At 40.7% G+C, this 22,798-nt stretch overlaps 1 protein-coding gene across 1 annotated transcript in view; it reads right to left on the bottom strand.

Annotated features, from left to right (window-relative positions):
* Positions 1–22,798, bottom strand: part of SYNJ2 (synaptojanin 2) — a 70,805-nt gene that overhangs the window by 33,717 nt on the left and 14,290 nt on the right. Inside the window, exons 3-6 of the mRNA XM_075707269.1 lie at positions 17,222–17,492; positions 14,560–14,785; positions 3,650–3,733; positions 1,740–1,801 (exon numbers count right to left, since the gene is read on the bottom strand). Coding sequence (XP_075563384.1) covers positions 1,740–1,801; positions 3,650–3,733; positions 14,560–14,785; positions 17,222–17,492 — 643 coding nt within the window. The remainder of the gene's footprint in view (positions 1–1,739; positions 1,802–3,649; positions 3,734–14,559; positions 14,786–17,221; positions 17,493–22,798) is intronic.

Below are 22,798 nucleotides of genomic sequence, written 5' to 3'. Positions count from 1 at the left end.
AAGAAAGAAAAAGTTGTCAGCGTGGCCTTCAAGAAACATGGCTAAATATATTTTCTGGTGCCATTTATGTTCCTGATTCTGCAACCAGTTCTCTGTACGCCAACTCTTCCCATGCATTTGCACCCCTCTGATCCCAGCATCAAGATCCTACTTCTCTGCCAATGTTGCTTCCTTAAAACAAAACTGCTGGAGCTCAGGTCACCTGCTTAAGTACTCTAAGCAGAGCTCCTCGAGGACTTCTCAGGGAGAGGGGACAAAAAAGATCCACTAACAAGACTACCATTTGCTTCTCAACACATGAACCTATCAGATGGGAAAATGTAACAGGCTAAATCCATGCTAACACTCTTAGAAAAGCTGTAGCAGGTTGTTAAGTTTCAGCGTCTTTTTCCACATAAGCAGTCACTTATTTCTTGTCCATTTTCAAAGGACTGTCTTTTGCAGATCTGTAAGATCTGCAGAGATCCCTAACTTCATCTAAGCTAAAGACTTTACTGAGCACAAGGGAAAGAAAGAATAGTGCAAGTTGATCCTCATGTTCATGTTTCTTACAAGAAAGCTATTCACCGGTTGCATCAGGGTCAGGGAGAAAAGATTCTCTGAGCTAAATGGTCTTACAGAGTTGTTCCTTGCTGAGGTACTCTCAATTTCTTGGGCAGCACAAGAGGATGCTGAGTAAGTTATTGTTTTCTTCTTATATAAATTATCTCTGTTGTGGAATGCAAACCTCTAAGATGGAGCTTCAGGGACACTGACAGGGCAAGTTATCATGGCACCAGATGAGCACAAGACAATGAGTCTCAAAGGCTTTGAACTCAGTAGGATTTAAGAGCCTTAAAAAGCTTGGAGAATGTAGGCTAAGACCCTTCAGAGCAGGGACTGCTATGGTACATAGTCCCTTTAGATTCTAATCCCTGTTTGGGGTCTTCAGTGCTGCAAAACTATTAACAGTCGCTTATGTCATGTTTGCTAACAGTTGCAGTAAAGGAAATCAAGGAATTAACAGGCCTTACCCAAAATTAACATAAACTCTGATTTGCCAAAACCAAATCAAAATAGAAATTAATCACATGGCCTGGCACTCTGAAGTTGAAAATTTCCCACAGGCCAAACCTTTCATGCCCTTTTCAGGCAATGTTCCCCAGTGATGTCCATGGGACTTTGCCCTTAAAGGATAGCACTTCATAGTCAGACATTCAAAGGAATCAAGCAAGTGTATGGCTTCTTTTACAGTTTCTAGTTGACAAGCACAGTGTTAATGGTTTAAAAAGGTTTACAAGCCAGTCTTTGGGTAAAGTAGAAAAGCATCAGCATGACAGCATCACACAATACTGATCATAGAATAAGACACTGTTACTTACAGTGTTTACTTTTTAATTACTGGGTTACAGTGGTAAAGAACATATGTTCTGTGTACCTCAAGTGTAAATTCACATTTATTGGCTCAAGGGTTACACAGACCTTCCTTTTGCATACCACTCAGTATTTCTTAGCTTTTACAGAAACAAGCCAGGAGATCAAATTAATTCAATTACCACTGAAAACAGAAAGGAAAATCCACAAAAATAAGTGAATAAATAAAGTAAACCCACTTAATAATCCTGCCACACCTGGGGGATTGGCAACATCATCTGAGAGATATTTCACATCCCTCAGGATTTACTAGGAAGGCATAAAGTTGTGGAATCTTGGTTAAATGCCAGGTTGCTGTGCTATTGCCAAAGTGGAATGAAGCTTACCTGTCAAAGGCAGGAGCATTAGCTTCCAGACCTCTGTTAAGCCTTAGATGATGAGAACCCACCTAAAATAAAATATTGGAAAGAGAAGAGAGAAATAACTTCTTAAATTGCTAGAGTCCTAAATCACTAGATGTCTCCCTTTTTCCTTCAGAGAAAAACATCTCTCTAACAGCACCAGACACCTCTAACAGACTCCACACACCCACACACATAATATCCTTAATACAAAAGCCACAGCTTTTATTACACAACAACATTTACAATTACAAGTGAAAACACGATTATCATTAAGCCAAGGGGTACCTACACATCTTTTTAGGGCCAAGCAAATCACATCCCTTCACCAGCTTCCTCTAGCAAATATCCCACACTGCCTCACACGAGCATGCTGTATGCCCAGCATTCTTCCTGCCCTTCCCTTGGCAGAAAAGGCTGCAGTTATGCCAGTTCCATGGGTTGTGTGTCCTGAGTTCTTTCATCTTTCATTACAGAAACTAAAAAGCATCAGAACCGTCCTTTGAAAACATGAAGGATGAAATCCTGTGTCATCAATCTAATAGGACTTTTAATATGGATGTCAACAATAGTAGCCTCAAGCTCCTTTTGAATGCTAGCTACTGTTATTACAGTATGCAGAGGGTTTCTTTACTCTCCAAAAACTACACTGCTAATTATTTATATTATATGTTGTTTCCTGTACTTCACCATCTTCCTTTGTTTTTCATGAGGTTGGTTTCTGCAATTCTTTCTAACACCAGTGCCAGCACAGTCACATCCAAGGAATAAGAGTCAGGAGTATTCACCAACATAAGTGAAAGCTGCATGATCTAATCCAGATTAGGCAAAAAAGCAGACTGTATCCCTACTAAAAAGTTGAAAATTCTGTTTAACTAGAGGTGCTAGTTAAACTACCCGAAAATACTTGGGGAAAAGCTCTATGGCTTCATAACATGCAGAACAACAGTGCTGGATATAGCTACAGCATGGGCAGGATGTGTGCACAACCATACGGGCAGACCTGCTTTATAAAAAGAAGCAAGTATTGCACTGGACGTTGCTAACAGACAACAACATGGATCCTTTAGTCATCTTCCTTTTGTGCTAAATCCAATAGTTCTGAATGGTACCTAGGTGCTAGATTTAATGATAAAAAAGTATCATATAGTCTTTTAAAGAATCTAAAAACCCAGTTCTATTATGTATTCTCTCTACTAACATGTATGTATATATGTGCATACTCATTCCAGTTGCTTATCTCTCTGTTCATAGAATGCAAAGAGTGCTAGGATGATTCTTATTTGAGCTTGTAACTGTATAGAAACTGTAAGTCACAGACCATATGTAACCCACTAGGCTTGATGCAGTAATCTGATCTGATGAAATCATCTGATGAAATCCTACATCTCCACCTTGCAGAAGATCAGATTTGATAATCATCACCTTTTTGACTGAAATCTAGCAAGCACACCATCCAGACATGATACTTTGTTTCAAGGTAACACGCTCCTATAGAGCTCCTGGTAACTGTAGATACTCCAGTTTTATTGTGGAGGTCAACATCATCAAGCCAACCAGGCATTTCAGAAGGAAAGGTTATTCCAAATCAAATTGAACACGTTATGAGATATTGCTGTAAGCTTCAGCTTAGGACACTCAGACACAGTCCCTTACAAATACTTCCCTGTAGAGGCGCATGAATACATGAAAATGTTAAACTTCAGTTAACTATAGCCATTTGCCTGGTTTAGTTCTGTTTATCTAAACATGCAAAATTTCCTACAAGGTAAACCTAAAATGAAAGAGCTCAGCATTTTGAGCTTTGCAGCTCATTTAAAAAACCCATAAAGTAACTTCTAAATTATAGGTAACAACAGAGATAAGTAAGATAGGCTTTTTGGTTATCTGTTTACCTGAAGCCCCGGTTGCTCCCAAAACAGTGGAACAGAACCTCTGATCTGCACAAAGGAAGAGACGTCATCATCCAAGTAAATTGTCTGCAAAAAAATAAAGGGAAGGAGTTCTGCAGTTAGATCTATCAGTCCATGACCCCTTCATCAGGTGACAGTTTAAGACACTGAACTCAAAGGGTAAAAAAAGTAAACCATGTATCTCACTGTATCCACTTACCGCTCAGCCACTTTTCCATAGTCTCAGAGGCAGCGGAACAAAGCACAGCGTATTTGCTTTCATGTCATCACAGCAGATTCAATTCACTACTCACCAGAAATAAGAGAAAATTTGAAACACCACCACTGGCAAGAAAAAACAAATCTTTCATCCAAAATGAAGATGGATTTCATCTGGTGGAGACACTTAGGAAGACCAGACATACACCCTCCCTCTGTCTCTCTCACAAAATTTAACTGTGCAAAATGTCATTGCTCCTTGTGACTGATGATGGGTAATGTCAGGTGTGGGATAAGCTTATCTCTAGCTTTATTTACTATTTCTTATTTCACTGCATGTTGTGCCTTGTCAGAGTGTCCAAATAAATCTCAGTGAAACCAGCAGCTTCGCCACTCCCATTCTGAGAGACAGTGAACAGCATGTGACCTACTGCTTTTCCAGGAGGGAGAGGCTCCAAACTCCCCGTTTCCTTCCCTAACCAGACCTCAAACTCTCCCTTAATACCTGTTCTTATGATCACTGCTAACAAGCTGATTTTGAGTCAAATCTATGTGAAGTACCAAGACTGATTTCCCCCTCCGCCAGCTCCCAAGCAAAGCATTACATTATATGTTAACTTAGCACAAAAGGTACTATCTTCAGATTCAGTACGACCACAGAGCAACTGTGCAAAGCCCGGCTCACTCCCCTGGCCTATACTTAGCAGTGGAATCCTGGCTGTTTTCCATGGGGGATACATGATACACATGATACACATGTCCGTTATCTCATGCATGACAATGAGTCTTCTGCAGCCCTGCAGAGGAATGGTATCCAGGTCATCCAGGTAGCTGCTTCTCTAACCGCATCATATCATTTAGCACAACTGCTGCCAGCTGGCTAGTAGCTCCCAAAATAGGAAAGAACATGAAAATGGGTTACTCTATGGGCTTTAATGTGGTTTGTGCTTTTGGATTTGCCACTAGATGTGCTGGCTGGGTGGCTCAGGGGAAGTGCCTTCGTTTACCTTGACCTCTCATCTTTATGATCGCTACCAACGCACAATTTTTAGAGCGACACGTGTGAAAAGAAGAAGTATAGCTACACCAGAGAAGTAGGTATTTAAATAGTCTGTCGCTGGTTTTATCTAACTAATCTTTACAATATTTTTGCAGAGCACTTAAAACTATCCCCATTTCACTAAGATGAACTTCGTCAAGGACACAAGGTCAGTGTTAGAATGATGTCTAGCCCAGATGTAGTGCAAAACTGTATGTTTTGATGTTTTTAGCCTCACACCAATGAATTAAGGACCCTTCTCTGTTGCATCTCATTCTAGCACAACCCCCTGCAAGAGAGGGGGTTGCTCAGAGAACCTTCCTTGCAAGGCCTGCCTCGCAGCTTGAGTAACTTGGCTCTAAAACACACTCTCCCAGTAAAGTTTTCTGAACATTGCCAGTATCTGAGTGCAGGAGTTAATTACCATGGCAACACACGGGTGCTCCTCTCTTTACACTTCTGTGCTCAGAAGAGTTCATCCTGCAGTTGGACTACAGGAAGAGTGAGCAGGCCCACCTTCTTCCTCTTTATCACATCCTCACTGAGACAGGTTGTACCAAGATGAGTCAAGGACTTCTAAACACTGAATCATCTTTTCACTCACAGTCATGGACCCAGAGGAGACAATTCTAATGTAAAGCAAATTTGCGTAGCTCCACTGACGGCCCCAGCATTATCCTGACTCACACTAAATGATGATCAGGTCCTGAATCTATGCAAAAAAGAGTCAGGACTGGCTCACTTCAAAATTTGACAAGAATCATCGCCTTAGTGATGCGATGAGCTGAAACGAAACATCTAGCGATGATGATTACAGACAAAGCTTCATATGAACTACAATTGGACCGCACAAACAGCTTGCTACAGACGATCAGTTTTCTTCACAATCTTCTGGAACATCCTAGTTTCCATAACTAACTGAAAAACTGAGAGCTCAAGTATCTCCTTGGCCAGCTCTTTTAAAAGTCCCAGCAGCAAATTCTCTAGACCCACTGATTAAAAGATAATAATAATAATTCCGATTTTAGTACCTGCAGTTTAACATCTTCCTGAGCTACAGTTTAAATGGAAAGTATTTCATCACAGTTACAGACGGTGAATATATAACCTGCCTTCTTTATGCCAAATACAGAAGAAAAAAAATGACCAAACGTTTCTGCCTTTCTGCATTAACAGATGCTCATGTTTCCACTTACTAGTGACTCAACATTGTAAGAGTTAACAGATGTTTGTTACTACTATCACTCACATTTTCTATACGCTGGTTTTCACCCATTACCTCCTCTAACTGTTTTCTGCTCTATTAAGCTGTCCATTTGGAGAACTGAACAACAACAAAAAAATTTCAAACTATTTGGGGATCATTCCTGTGATCCAAACAGGATGCCCACATCCTGATGTGATGGGCTGGGGACATCCTCTGTCAGGATGAGGTCTAATACAGAATCCCCTATGATGATAGGGCATTTTAAAGAAACTGACATTTTTATGCTTTTAGAAATTCAGATGTATTTGAACTGTGAGCATGGCCTCTGCAACATAGTCATTCACAAGGAAGTTCTCCACATTAGCACATATTTTTTTTTCTTTTCACTTACAGGGCTCATCATTCTGTTCTCTGGAGCAATTCTGTGGTCTTTCACAATCCTCTCACCCCATTTTCATGACCCAGATGAATCCAAAATTATTTTCTTCAAAGCCGCCAGTGAGTTGGAAGAAGACCTAGTATTTTTTAATGAGTGGAAGAGTAACACCCTTTTCTGCCAGTCATTGCTTCCTAAACAGACTGTAACCATTTCACTAAGCATAACAACTGTGCAAATCTTCCCTGAATTTCAGCAATAAGCACTCTCCTTCATTCACCAGTCCAAGGAACATGACACTGATCTTGACATTGCCTTCTACTATGTATGCCCCTTGACATTACAATAATAGTGGCAGCAGCCTTCCTACCAGCAGACGTCTTAAGTGAGCAGGTTGGAAGACTGCGACTAAGACAACTTTCCAGTTCAGGAACAGACATAATCTTAACATCCATATACACTATAAGAAACCATAGTTGTTAAAATCTTAAATAAGCACTGATAATACCTCCAGGTTAAAATTACACTCATAAACAAAAGATTCCAACTTCATTACTTATATAATTCCAGCCTTTATGCATGGTTAAGTACAGAATTTCTTTTCTCATATTCTTCCAAGCCTTGATAATCTTTTGTTCACAATGTCATGTCTTCTACAAGCACATACTTGTCCCACTTTTTTGTCATTCTAGTTTTGATTTTATTACCCCATCCTCTAGCAGATCCATTTCTCTTATTCTAAGGCACTGCACAAAAGACAAACAGTTCTTTAAGAAAAGAAACTATTCCTTCTTATAAAGCACTTTATTACCAGAATTTTCCTGTCCTCCATTTTCCTTAACTCATGGACAAGAAATACATCCAAGAAGACCACACAAGTTTTCCTCTAACAGTTCAACAACAATCAGTTACATTTTGGACAACACTTTGTCATTAGGGTTGATACATACTGCTAAATCTTTGTCTTTGGGCTTCATAAAACTATTGTGGAGTCTTATCTTTTGTCTTAGATCCAAAATGACAGCAAGTTGTTGCCTACTTGCCACAGGGAAAATGTCCATTCCTACCAAATCCTCAAAACACTCAAGGACTACTTTATTAATATCAAAGGGTCTAGCCCATAGAACAATCCAACCCAGTTAGCTGGATGGATTTTCAGACACGTTTCCTGCAGTTTCCCATCAGACAACATAATAGCAACTGGATACTTAACCCATGTGGAGGACCTCTTCGCCTTGACTGCCTATCCTCTGACCTCTAGTGTTAGAATTTGCCATGCTTTTCTTTCAACTTCTGCTGTCTTAGACTCTTTTTGTGGTCTCTTTCTCCAACTCCAGGATCAAGGGTGATAGTGCTGACAGTTCAAGAGGTCATTTCTCAATCTTTCTCTCCTGTTGCATAAGGCCAGACCTTGCCACTGTGATCCAAAGACCTTTCCTGGTAACACAAGCTTCACGCACAGGTGGTGCTACCAAGCTTCTGAGCAAGAAGCAAACATCTACATCAACCAGCTGGTGTTCTAATCCCAGCATGCTGCTCCCATCCATCGCTTGGAATAATTTATTCACTAATCTCCACCACTCAGCTTCATTAGAAGGAAATAATTATCCAGCTACAACTTCAAATGGCAAAATTCATTACAGACTCAAGGGGCACAGAGACACAGTCCATGATGAAATGGATACTCACATGGCTTGTTCTGGGATCCCCAGCTCTGCAACACAACCCACAAAGAGCACGGATAACAGATGGCCTAAACATACCTCTCTGTGAGTCCCTTTAACTCAGACCACGGGATCCAAGGACATACTTGCCAAAATAATCCTCTTTGCCCCGCCTGGGGCCATACTAAAACTTGATACAGAAAATAAATTAACCACATGATTGCATCCATTCCTCTCCTGGAGAGCTATCCAACATGGTCTAGGAGTTATTGTGAAATAGGGATCATTTGTCTTAATCCATGCCCAACATTTTTTTCATAAACTGGAAGAAAAGGATGGTTAATCCAAATTCATGGCATTTCCTTTTAATGCCTTGTCAAGGTTTCTTTACTGAACAGTTCCATGAAGGGGAAAAACAACTGAAACCATTAATTTCTCTTCGGTAAATTAGAGTTGTTCCCCATAAGTCACATATTAAGATATTAAGAGTTTAGCACAACTCTTTGGAGGATAACCGGGGGAGGAGCTGAAATGTAAACAGCAACAGGCACACAAACTAAATGAAGAAAGCATGCTTGTTTCCCAACACTATCAGCAGAAAAGAATTAAAAGAATGCGATACAGTCTCAACTTTAGGGGATTAGTAGGAGAGGAAGAAAGGGTGAAGGGAAACATTTAAGCTACCACTGGGAAACAGTGTGATTTTAAAACTACTTGAGGATTAACTGCAACACTGCAAATAGAAAGGGCTGCCATCCCATTACAAAATACTGGCAGCAAATCTGGAAGTACACATTAGAGAGATTTCAAAAAAGCCCTCTTTTCTCTTCCCATCATGTTTTGTTTTTCCTTAAGTGTTTCCTATCATTTTTTCTTTCCTCTTTTTTCTTTGTAAAGATGCAAGCCAAATGATCAAATATCTGAAAGATCTACTAGTAGCTTTTTTTTTTGAAAAGCAAAAGTGAAGTGAGATATTTAACTTTTTTCCCCCCTTCTTCTCAAACACTGTGAGTCACAGCAGTTAAGTGAGCCCACAAAAAAATGACTCATTGCAGAGCTAAAATGCCACAAGGCTAACTCAGTGGGAGACAAAAGCACACCATCTATGCATAAAAGAGCTGCCTGGTGATAAGGCTAATTGTTTCTCCCTCTTCTAAAAACAGAAAAATGTTAGAAGCAATTCCTATAAAGGGGGGAAAAGTCCTGGCTTTTCAAAATCCTAGGGTGCTATTTATCCATGAAATCACACAGCCAGCATGCCATTATACTGTACAGGCTGCAGCAAATGGAAACAAAATGTTATTCAGCCAAGATATTACCTCATAGGCGATTAGTCAGTTGTCTACTATGAAAGTAGGAGAGAGTTTATTCTAGGACTCTTCCTTCCTAATGGTAAGTGGATGCCAGCTTGAACTGGATCTCAGGCATCCCAGTGGTTAGCCCAACTTCACTTTCTTAGGATACGCAGTTTGGTAAAACTAGTGTTTACCACCAATAGCAACAGCAACCTTCTTTTCTCCTTTAAAAACAAAAAAACAAACAAAAACACAAAAATCCTTTAAAACTGCAAACCCTTGTTAGAATTTTCAACCTACTCGAGCCTTTCACCCTATAACCATTTCACTCTTGTGCTTTTGCTTACCCAATTGCAAAATACTCAAAAGCCTTCAGTCCTCCCACTTCACGGCAGCCCCTGGCTGAACAGGGACAAAGCACAGCAGTTCCTGTGAAGAGCCCCCCTGACCCAGCCCCAACTAAGGGAAGCATGAGCCACTCACCAGGAGCCAATCCCCAGGTTTTCTGCTGGGATGCAAAGGCCATGTTGTTTTTCATGCTAATCATTTGCAACATAATGTACTCCAGGAATATAATTAAATAGAATGAGTTACTTCTGACCCAACTGGTGAGCAGGATAGCAGAACTATTTCCCGTGATTAGACAACTGCTAAGTGCAGTGCTGCAAATGTGAGACTGATCTGAAGGCAAGCTGACAAACCCTTCTAACATTTCTTTCCTCTGCATTTCAGCAAGAGAACATTCTTCAAATCCTGAGTAACATACTTTGCACTAATGCTCATGAGAAGGCACTCAACTAAAATAGCAGACTGTATGAAGTCATTACTTAAAATGGCATATGTCCCTTCTTCTGTTCCCAAGTTCCAGGGGAAAATTCTGCTTTTCGGTGAGCAAACCTATCTGCATCTCCCAATGCACTGACAGACTTTCTAGAAAGATGGAGATGCTGCAGGACTTGACTTGCAGTTGCTTTGGAGCAGAGGCACAAAAGAGAATTATTAGCAGAGAATTCAGAGGCTGACATTAGAGACCCAAGCACTGCAGGGGAATAGTTTGGCATCCAACAAGCAGAATTTGTGGAAGCCTGAATACTAAGTGGAAAGCTGCCAGGCCAGCCTACTGAAAATGCAGGCAAACCAGGAAAAGGAGGGACATGAGCAAAAAGCCACCCACATCCACGATGAGAACTCTGACCACTGGGCAGAAAGTCACATGTGTAACATCATGCATGTTTTGAGCATGTCTTGGGGATCAAACCTCACCAGCAGACTGGAGAATACTGGTCTGCAACTCCTGCAGGCCTTCTGCTGATCAACGCAGCACTGTCAAGTCTAAGGCAGCTCTACATGTGTCCTTAGACAGAACCAGGTGAAGAGGTTAAAGCTGTACCATCAAGGCAACATCTTAGAGGAAGTTTTGAAAATGCCTAAACATTGCTGAACTTTGGACTAACGGGTGCCTGAAGGCATGCCTACCTCATGCAGTGGGATAACAGAAAGGACAGCACTGAGCGTGAGCTGCTACACTCACACAATGTCAGGAGGAAATACTAGTGCTAAAGTATGGGCACTTTTGAGGGGGGATGCCACCCTCAGCAGTCAGGCACAGTCCTACAATGACACAGCTATAACTCTTCTGGAACAAGTAATGACACAGCTGGCTTAAGTATCTCTACGCTACACTCACTGTGTCACGTAGAGATGTCTCACCAGCGTCCCCTTATGAGCATCATCTAAGCAATCTACTGTCATTGTATGTGCACCTACATATATATAGACACATACATACACATAAAAAAACTACGCTACATACAGTTTTGTAGATCTGCCCAGAAGATGCTGAAAACCACCAAATTTTAGGAGCAGATCCTTGTCCTTTGTTGATAACTACTACCAGCCATTTATCTATTCTGCTTATAGAGACATCCATTTCTGTATGATGGTTCTGACTGCTAGTAATTACTACTTCTATTCAAAAAGGAAAAGGTAATCATACTTGAACAAGAAAGCACTCATTTCAGCTGGCACAGAAGATTTCAGATTCTTCAGGGTCCACTGCTTATTCCTCACTTTCAAGGTAGTAACCTAAACCACATGTAATAAAACCAACTGACTTGTGTTATTTTGTTTGGCTGTGTCAATCAAGGGAGCCTCCTGAACGCATTTCACCCATATATTTTGTCTCAGCATCAGCTGGAAATAAGGGTTTTACCACGTATGTATAAAAACTGTGTCATACTACCTCTCACTGGAGAGAATCCCCCACAAAGCAAAGGGGAATATAAAGCAAAGTCTCTTGCAAAACGAGTTGCACTGGAATTCGCCTAACTCTGAGAAGATGGTGTTTTTTCTCCATTTGCTTTACTAGCCAAAAATGATTCGACTCCCAGCGAACACAGGTCCTTTACTGGGCAGCTTCCTCTTAACTAGAATGATATATTTGAGTGCTGAGAGTACTTCTTCACCATAGCTGTCCTGGTTTCAGCTGGAATAGAGTTAATTTTCTTCCTAGTAGCTGGCATAGTGCTGTGGTTTGGATTTAGTATGAGAAGAATGTTGATAACATGCTGATGTTTTAGTTGTTGCTAAGTACTGCTTATGCTAGTCAAGGACTTTTCAGCTTCCCATGCTCTGCCAGGTGCACAAGAAACTGGAAGGGGGCACAGACAAAATAGTTGATCCAAACTGACCAAAGGGCTATTCCATACCATACGACGTCATGCTCAGTATATAAACTGGGGGGGGGGGGGTTGGCCAGGGAGCAGCGATCGCTGCTCAGGAACTGTCTGGGTATCAGTCAGCGGGTGGTGAGCAATTGCATTGTGCATCACTTGCTCTGTATATTACTATTATTATTATTATCATTATTATATTGTTATTATTATCATTACCATTTTACTTTATTTCAATTATTAAACTGTTCTTATCTCAACCCAGGAGTTTTTCTCACTCTTACTCCTCCGATTCTCTCCCCCGTCCCATCAAGGTAGGGGGAGTGAGTGAGCGGCTGCATGGTGCCTAGTTGCTGGTTGGAGCTAAACCACGACAATAGCACAGCATACACTACCTGCCTTCTATAAATGTTGTCCTCACCAGTCTGCAAAAGTCCTGTGAGGCAGGAAGTTAATAATCACCCTCATTTTATAGGTGAAAAACTTACTGTACAAAGAAGTGATGGCTTCAATCGAATAAGGCAGACAGGAGTGACTTGAAACATGAATATTTATGATAATAACATTTTATATGATTCTAAGTGACTTCCTTAGAGCCAAAAGCATATCTCACCTTTAGTCTTTGCTGAAAATCACTCCCAGCATCCCTAACCAAATTCTTTTACATCAGTGTAGACACAGTGATGCCATTGTAGTGCAAGGGACTTTCAATGGCTAGCCCAGCAAACCTGGTGGTATGGACTAACAGAGATACTTAAAATGAATGAAAGAGAAAACTGGTTGGGTGGCCAAGCCCAGAGAGTAGCTGTAAATGGAGTTAAGTCCAGTTGGCGGCCGGTCACGAGCGGTGTTCCCCAGGGCTCTGTTTTGGGGCCAGCCTTGTTTAATATCTTTATCAATGATCTGGATGAGGGGATTGAGTGCACCCTCAGTAAGTTTGCAGACGACACCAAACTGGGTGGGAGTGTCGATCTGCTGGAGGGTAGGATGGCCCTGCAGAAGGACCTGGACAGGCTGGACCGATGGGCCGAGGCCAACTGTATGAGGTTTAACAAGGCCAAGTGCCGGGTCCTGCACTTCGGGCACAACAACCCCATGCAACACTACAGGCTTGGGGAAGAGTGGCTGGAAAGCTGCCTGGCCGAAAAGGACCTGGGGGTGTTGGTTGACAGCCGGCTGAACATGAGCCAGCAGTGTGCCCAGGTGGCCAAGAAGGCCAACAGCATCCTGGCTTGTATCAGGAATAGTGTGGCCAGCAGGAGCCGGGAGGTGATTGTTCCCCTGTACTCGGCACTGGTGAGGCCACACCTGGAATACTGTGTCCAGTTTTGGGCCCCTCACTACAAGAAAGACATTGAGGTGCTGGAGCATGTCCAGAGAAGGGCAACAAGGCTGGTGAAAGGTCTGGAGCACAGGCCTTATGAGGAGCGGCTGAGGAAACTGGGGTTGTTTAGCCTAGAGAAGAGGAGGCTGAGGGGAGACCTTATTGCTCTCTACAACTACCTGAAAGGAGGTTGTAGTGAGGTGGGTGTTGGTCTCTTCTCCCAGGTAGTTAGCGATAGGATGAGAGGAAATGGGCTTAAGCTGCGCCAGGGGAGGTTTAGGTTGGAAATTAGGAAAAATTTCTTTACGGAAAGGGTAGTCAAGATTTGGAACAGGCTGCCCAGAGAGGTGGTGGAGTCCCCATCCCTGGAAGTGTTCAAAAAACGGGTAGATGTGGCACTTTGGGACATGGTTTAGTCTAGTCTACCCTTGGTTGGTTTAGAGTGGACTTGGTAGTGTAGGTTAATGGTTGGACCAGATGATCTTAAAGGTCTTTTCCAACCTAAACAATTCTATGATTCTATGATTCTATGAAATGAAGTGTAGAGACCATTACTTTATAGAAAATCTTTCAAACTAGCTCTTCTCCAACATTCTATAGCATAGGAAACATCATAAATCTTAGGAAAAAAATGTACTTTAAAACGTATGCAGAATGTATAGAAGTGTTACATTTATTCTGGGACACATTTCAAAACATTCTTTTGTTTAACACATGGGTGTCATGACTGATAATACTAAGCAAGTTTCATGCAATTGAGAAACTTATTGTTACACATGTCAATTTTGCATGAATTAACACACAAAGCTCTCTGGATGGCTTAAAAAGCCATGTCTGTATCTCACTACAATATCAAATGGCCAGACTTTCACATTCAGGAAAAAAAATCAAAAGCATTAGTGAAAACTGTGTGCATGGAAAAGTCAGAAACACAGAAAAAGAATGGATCACAAAGAAATACTTAATGGGCAAGAACAAATAGATCTGTCATGCAATAATATTTTAAATATTCTTGGAAAAAACACTTGCTGAACTCTTTTAATTCTTGTTGGAAACTCTGCCCCAATTAAACTTGAGTGGACTAAATTATTCAAAGCTATCAGATATATCCGCTTACCTGCTCTGTCTCAACGAAGTTAGACACATGTCCATCATCATTGACCCCTCGAATGTGAAACCGGGCACCAGCTCGCTCACAGCTGATGCGAGAGATGAGGCAGGCTTTCGCCTTCTTGTGGGACGCATAAACAGTGCGAATGTCCACTACACCACAGATCACTTTCAGCAACCAGTCAGAGCAGTTCACCTGGTAGTGCTTGAAGGGCATATGCAATAGCTGGTTCCTGAAAGGTTCAACAACATACAGATACATTACTGAATAAAATAAGACAGGCATGGGTGCTACCCCACAACAATCACGAATTTAAGCAATTAATGTTTTGTGACCCCTTTTCTGTTGTACCTTTACTTTATACAAAACCAGGAAATATCAGGAAGAAATCCTTGTGAACTACTACAGTGAACAGAACATGGCAAATTTTAATAGCACAGCTACCACCAAAGTGCCATCCTTATATCTTGTACCTCTGTCTTATAAATTCAGATGCAAATGGCACTTCTTTCAGCTCCAGAAACACATTTATATTTAGTAACCTTTTTCATAAATTAGAGTGCTGTCAAGCTAATTACTTTTTGAACAGTACTGCCCGGACTTTAGCATACACTACAGGATGAAGAGCCATTTTAAAACCCACCAGGATTTTCAGGAAAATTTTTCCAAGCAGAAACTGGACCAGAAGTCAATGGAGATATTGCAAAAAGGGCTACTAAAATTAAGAGGCATGTCTGTTTTAAGCTTCAATTTATTTTAAGATCAACAACCCAAGAAACCTATCATGCCTGGTTAACAGTTATGCTAGTCTCTTCTATTACGATGGTTTTCCTCACTTCATTTTTCAAAATGTGCCTTTAGTCACAGATGAGGGCTAAGAAAATCCCTTTTATGATCATTTATTATTGCTCAACAGCAGACCTGTATAAGACTTATTATATCTAGCAAAACCCCTGAAGAATTGTTCTTCTAGAATACAGCATTTTTCTGAAAAAGGTGCAAGTCATTCTCACATTTTTAAACTATATATGTAACTGAAAAAGCAGCTCTAAAACAAGTTTTGGTATCTCTTCCACCTCATTCTCCTAGCTCTACTCACAGAGGAAGGCCTCACTCAGGCAAATTTCAGTAGAATTTTGTTGTTGTTGCAGTTCATTTAACAGGCAATTTATGTTGCTTATAACTAAGATCGCCTGACACTCTTCATCATGTAACTATTTATCCCATTGTTTACTTTTCTCAAGAATCTATTGTTTGGTCTGACATTTCCCATATCACATAACTGCCTCAGGATAAATTTTCTTTGGCACATCTTTTTGCCCTAAATGTGATATTATCATCATTGATCCCTGTTCTACAACATAGAAGAGAATGGAACTTCTTCAAAGGCTACTTCTAGATTAGCCAGAAGCAACAAAGGAGGAAAGTTCAAATACTTATCTTCCAAGAAGAAAAGTTTCAAGACAGTACAGGTAAAAAGAGTTGCTTTAAAGGTTGTTTCTTTATTAAGGGATACTGCCCCCTTAGGAGTTTTATCACTGGAATACAGCTCATTTGTGCCATGTGTCTAACTTGACATGCTTGGAGAGTTTTTTGAGAGGAATGCATAATTAGCACAGTTGAAAGCAAGTTTTATATATCTCTCTTCTGAGTTAAACTAAAACACTAGATCTTACCAGTCAAAGTCACATCACAGCTAAAAAGGTTATTTAGCCTGAATGAACTGCGCTCTCATGTTTATTTATCATCCATTATGAACTTTTTTTGTTTATTTAATATTCACCTACTTTGGGCGACAAGACTTATCACACATTCTAGCAGCACACCCACATTTAACTCTGCCAATTATTTTCCACTCACAGCATATAACCCTTGTTTATTTCCAGTACATCTATGCTCCCTGTGTGACTATCTTGTTGTTTAAAAAGAAAAAAATGAGGGTACAGGAATTCAAGCATTCTGCCAGAACTTATAAAGCAAACTGAATTACATCAATGGTGAACCCACCTACGGAAGACAAAACCCATCATCTCTGTGTTTTCCTTTCCACTCAACCAATACTTACCACAACAAGAAATTCTTTTTATTAGAAAGTAAGAGGTACAGAGCAGAGTATCACAGGAGTTTCCTTCTGTGCAACACACATTTACACTGAGCTGCAAACATATTAATATTGATGTTTTCAACATAGAAACTAGGGCATATTATTGAAACATTAAACTACAGACTTTAAACACACACACTTTCAAGAAATGGAAGATACTTCAGCACGGATGATAGGATTTATGAACAGTTCAAGTGCAGGTTTCTGTTAGGTAACTTTTAAAGCCAATTATTAAAAAGAACTGCAGGGGAAACTATTTGTGACGTGTAGAGACAAGTTTCTGTAGTGTGAGCAATACATCTTGTGTTTCCTTCTTAAAAACACAAAATGTCTAGTTATTAGAATTGCATTTCACTTTCAGATTCTGTTTAATTAAACAGAAGTTACTTGTTTGACCCAGGTTTACCATGAATTCACTAAGGCCACGTGCCCTGCAAAATGACATGACAGTGAAATAAAGGAGGTGCACCTGAAATGCATATGTTCATTTCCCTCTGATAACGTTTGACCAATAAGATACAGGTGGGGATGACAGAAGACTTTGGTATAACACGCAGTACTAACCAGAAGAACGAGTTACCAGATTCATAGTGGTTATCACCCTGCTTCTGAGCCCGCACAGTCAGGTCAAAGTTTGAGCCTGCATTAGGCCAGGAGAAATAGAACATCCCAGAGTTCAGTATTTTCTTCAAGGCAGTAACACGCTCCTCTTCCTTGGTTTCTTCCTGGAGAGGACAGAAATCTGTTGCAGTAATTTTGTAAACTTCAGCGTCCAGGATTTTTCCCACTGACGTACAGCCTGTCACCAGGACCAGAAAGTGCAGCCGAGTGTTACCTAGAAGGTGATAGATAGTTACAAAAGGGTTACAGGTGGACACAGGCTATGCCATTTCGCATCAGTCTTGTATGCAATGCTGACAGGGCTCCAGCAGAGGCCAGTATCTTTGCTTCAGAAGAAAACAAATACAAATGACACAACACGGCCTATGTTCATTCTCATTTCTGAATTCCTTTTGACTGCAGGTAAGTGAGCGCTATTGCATAATATTCCACAATACTTATACATTCCCATCCTTTGCTGCATTAGAATTTCCCACTGACTTTATGAAGTGCAATGACCTTGGTGGTGGGACACTACTCAAAAACCAAACTGCACCACTCTAGAGAACATAAAGTTTTCATTGGATTTGATTGAAGGGAAAGGTGAAAGACGGTCATTTATGAGATAAAGTGTATTCCTCACTATGGATTTTTCAGCTGACTTCTGAATTTTAAAGGCATGAAGCATTCAGATTTCTTACTGGCTTCAGATGAAGCTGAGTGTGTTCAGCCATTCAGAAAGTTTCTGTATTACCAATTCTTGAGATTTTGCTTTTTATGTCACAAGAGTGTACATGATTAGATGACAACCTCAATTATCACTAAAAAGAATTCCAGCTCTCATGGCTGTGAAGCAAAGTGTGAAATCATGAAGCAGCTGAATTTCAGGGCCCCAAAACTAAAAGATAAATTCTGAAGCTTGAGAACACCACTGTAATCAGAACTCTCATACACAGCAGGATTTCAACCTCTGCTCAATCTCTCTGAAATGATAAAGTAATTAAGAAACAGTAGAACAATTGTCTGGAAACACTGGTTTTGCTAGGAAGAAACTGTTTGATTCACTTCAATTAGCCTCTAATGGAGACAATGTCATCCTATTCACTCCAGTTAGTAAGAAAAGGTAGGAGTGAGCCAAGATTTATTGCTCTAGCATAGCAGAAACAACAGCTGACCTGCCAAAAGCAAGCTAATTAGCTATGGGCACAGTAACAATCTGGGACAGTATGGTTTCAGACAGCAAAAGGGAACACTTTAAAGGACTAATCTTCAACCCCCCACAGTGCCCGCTGTCTGAAAACGCAGACCAACTCTCATGCAACAACTAGTTTTTCTTCTGAAACACCAGCAGGGGAGTCCTTGCTTCCAGATCGCAGGTTGTCCACAGAAACTTGAGTCAGGGGTGGTTTGCAGCAAGGCCAGAATATTTGTGTAGGCACATGGGACTGGAATGGCAGGACTAGGTGGGAGATTAGATCTTATTCATTCTGTTCTGCTGATTCCAGTTTTGCATAAAGGCCAGTGTAGGTGGTATTTACTAAAAAGCTCCATTCATCACATTTCTTTCTGTAACAAGGGTATGCTGTGTTCTCCTTCTTGAGTGTTTTTAAGAAGTATGTCTTCTGTACTTTTCTAGATGACACTGTAGTGGTGGTACAGAAATAAATAAAACCTGACAGTTTATTCCTCCTTTGCACACAAGCGTGCATAATTATAAAGGATTAAGAGTAGGACATACATCAGTTATCACCACGGTAGTTCATACTTGACTAAATACTGTCTTGCAGCCCCCAGAAGGGGTTAGGAGGAGTTAGCTGTCTCTCAGGATAGCTAATAGCTTTTGTGACTTTGCTGAAACCATGCAAAACTCATCAGCTCAAAGTAAACTTCACTCATGAGAATTTGGAAGCAATGTATAGAAACACTATTAATATGCCTTATCCCTTATCAGTCAGCTCCAAGGACAGAAAACCAATAGTGACAGACTCTGAGAGCTGGCTGGCTGGGATGCTGAGGCAAAGAATACAAGCACTTTCATTGGCTTCAGTGACCTTAGACTTTCCTAAAGGGTTCAGAAGAGATCAAATGAGAAAGTCAACATTAATTTTTTGTTCCTTTTGGCTATTTTAATAACAGTGGGCTTTTTATCTGTGGTTCCATCCTTTGAGGAGCTTGTAACTGGCAGAAAATAACTGGATGTAAACAGAGCAATTCTTTAGTTTAAGACGACAACAAGTAAGAATAAATCATGACAGAAAAGCAAATCAAAACTACGCAGTTTTGCCTTACCTAGAAACTTGCTATCCCTTAGCAGAGACTCTAGCCTACCTCCTCCACTCAACCACTCACCCCCAAAATGGGAGACACATCTACACATGCAGAGGTCCATCTCTACTCCACCAGAGCATCTCTACTCCCCCAAATTACTAGCTAATGAGCTCAAAAATAGTAGTCACAGCTAAGAAGCTACTGCATTGTCCCTGAAGCATCAGGAGACTGATGGCTTTCTGAAGCTGTAATACTCTTTCCTGCCACTGTGCAGAAACCCCACATGAGAGAGTTGGGGTTGTTCAGCCTGGAGAAGAGATGGCTCTGGGGAGACCTTATTGCAACTTTTCAATATATAAAGGGGGTTTATAAGAAAGAGAGAGTTTTTACCAGGGCCTGTAGTGACAGGACAATGGGCAATGGTTTTAAACTGAAAGAGGGTAGGTTTAGATTGGATATAAGGAAGACATTTTTTACGATGAGAGTGGTAAGACACTGGAACAGGTTGCCCAGAGAAGCTGTGGATGCCCCATCCCTGGAAGCTTTCAATGTCAGGTTTGACGGGGCTTTGAGCAACCTGATCTAGTGAAAGATGTCCCTGCCCATGGCAGGGAGATTTGACTAGATGATCTTTAAAGGTCCCTTCTGACCCAAACCCCCAAACCATTCTATAATTGTATATACACAGGGTAAGTCTCTTTACAGTACTCCAAATTCTGGAGCAGCCTTCATCCTTCATGCACTTTTCATGATGCCTTTGAACAGAGGCAGGCTGGCAAAGGAGATCACACTTACAGGTAAGTAAATTGGAGAAAAAGGAAGTAGAGACACAAATAGATTTAAGCTACAATAAAGCTAGCCTGCTTTGCTACTTTGTCCTCCTAGACTGCTCTGTGAACTGAGGTGGTCTTCAGATCAACTCTAACCTCTCTGTTTTGCTAAAATCACTCAGGATATGCTACAAAACAGACAGAATGCAGAAACCCTACAACACCAGAGACTCAGCTTAACACAAATATCTCTGACTGTGCCTTGGAAAAAAGTCCCAAGCTCTATCCCCTAATATCACCTTCATCCCAGGTGGTATTTGGACTGTGTTGCTGGGAATCAGCTCTAGGCTATCACTGCACTGTCTGGGGGATGAAGATCCTTGCCCGATGCGCATGCCACTCTTGGCATAGGGAGCAAGCTAATCACAGTATGCTATTGACAGCGCTCAGGCCTGTGCCCTGCCCCATTTTTATTCATAGCACAGATGTAGCCCCAGGGTCCTGAACAGAGGTAGGGTTCCCATCAGCCTTTCACCCTTTTAGAACCTCACATGGCAAAATTAATGCTACCAAAACACTACTCCGCTATTCCTCTTTTACTCATGTCTCCAATTAAGGTCTAAGAAATTACCTACCACTAAGCTATACAGCTAAACACAGTGAAACAAAGCTTTCCCCGTCTTCCCTTCTTTGCCAGCAGCATCAGCTTACGTCTGAGAATCTCTTCTTTCAATCCCAAACCTTTTTTCCTCACAGTTTCCCCTCAACCCAGGCTGCCAGTGCTTTTAAATATATTGATAACTACATTGGACAAGTTTGTGATGGAAATTATAACTGCGCTACCTCCACTCATGCTTTCACTTAGGCATTTTAAATTGAAAATGCTATTCCAAGGAATAAACCAAAAGCATTACATATTCAAATAGTACCTAATATGGCAGAAACCTAACATACCAGCCACAGGGAAAACACTGCTGCTTATTTGCCAGTTACTGAAAGTCTGATTATTATTATTATGGATATATTAAAGCAAAAAATCAGTCCATTTACTTCTAAATTTAAACTTCAAAAAGTCAATGTGGTTTCTTTTCTGGCATGTAGATGTCAACAAGCCATAATCTTTCCTGTTGAAAATAGATACTTAACATGAAAACAGCTGTATCAACCACAACCCTACCTAAATGCACTTAAATTTAAGGGTAGAAATTGCTTCAATTGCTTCAATCAGGATGTATGCTGCTACTGCAGCAAGTAATTTTTATAAAAAGCAAAATTAAAATCAACTTTCTCCATTTCTAAAAATTGCAGATACCAAGTTATTTGGCAATTGTTCATTCATTGCAAGGAAAACAACATTTTTAGCTGACAAGAATTTACTGAAAAATTCTTTTAGTTCCTAAACAATTCATTTTTATTATCCAGTAAATCTCACAAAAGAATGCAAGAAGTTGCACTGGTTTACTACACCCACCCTCCAAAAAAAGAAAAAAACCCAACAAAAAAACCCAAACAAAACAAAAAAAACCAAACCAAACAAGAAAAAACCCAAGCAAACAAAAACCCCCCAAAAAATCCTGCTATCAACACGACATGGAATTTCCTATGGTGAGTGGATTTGTGAGGCCATGGCACAAGAAAGAGAGGATTTTTTTAATTGAATTGGTTTTGCTGAGCAAACTGTGAAAATATCACAGCTTTAATGAAATAGATCAAATTGAAACACCCAGACATTCCTTAAAGCTAGAAGGTATTTCCCCTTAAAACAGTCGAGACTATTCCATTAATCCCTGCAGCCTTAACTTTTCAAAACTGCAGCTCACTACCATTTCCAATTCTGTAATTATATTAAATATACCACTCCTTTTAAGTTTCCAGTGAAACTGTTTTTATGCAAGCCACACTGGAAGTACCAGACTAACACCACAAAACATCACAGCAAAAATACATCAGATAGTCCAGTCAAATCCGCCTGGCAGCATCATCAGGAAGCATATTATGGAGTTACAGCCTTCGAAAGGAGCTAAACAGTATTCAAGGTGTTTATGTTTCTTCTGTCCAGAACATCAATAGCAACATGGAAAAAAAATACAAAAGCCATGAAATGAGCAGTCACTGCTTAAGTGTAAGCTCAAATAAGTCAGGAAGCCAAGTTTTAAAACGCTGGCAGTGCATCCTCAAGATCAAAGAGAGAATTAACACTAAATCAATTCCCTAAAATCAGTGGCCCTGCCAGTACTACCACTGCAGCCAGCCTATGTAGGCTTCCTGCTCTCAAGAGCTCCCTGCGTATCTGGAGTAGGGGACAGGCCAAACTCCAGTCTTATTTCTTGAAACAGGAGCCCAACAGTTCCCATCAAAAAAAGTAATTAATGGAAGTATGCTGGGTGGAAAATTTATACTAATTTTCCCTTGATTTCATGTGCAGTACAGTAACAGAAAGGATGTTATATTCAGCTGACAGCTGCAAAATGCATGATGAATGGGACCAGCACCAGGGCCAATA

This window comes from Pelecanus crispus, chromosome 3 (assembly GCF_030463565.1).
Source record: "Pelecanus crispus isolate bPelCri1 chromosome 3, bPelCri1.pri, whole genome shotgun sequence".
In the NCBI taxonomy this organism is placed as follows: Eukaryota; Metazoa; Chordata; class Aves; order Pelecaniformes; family Pelecanidae; genus Pelecanus; species Pelecanus crispus.
This window is presented reverse-complemented; position numbering and strand designations above follow the sequence as displayed.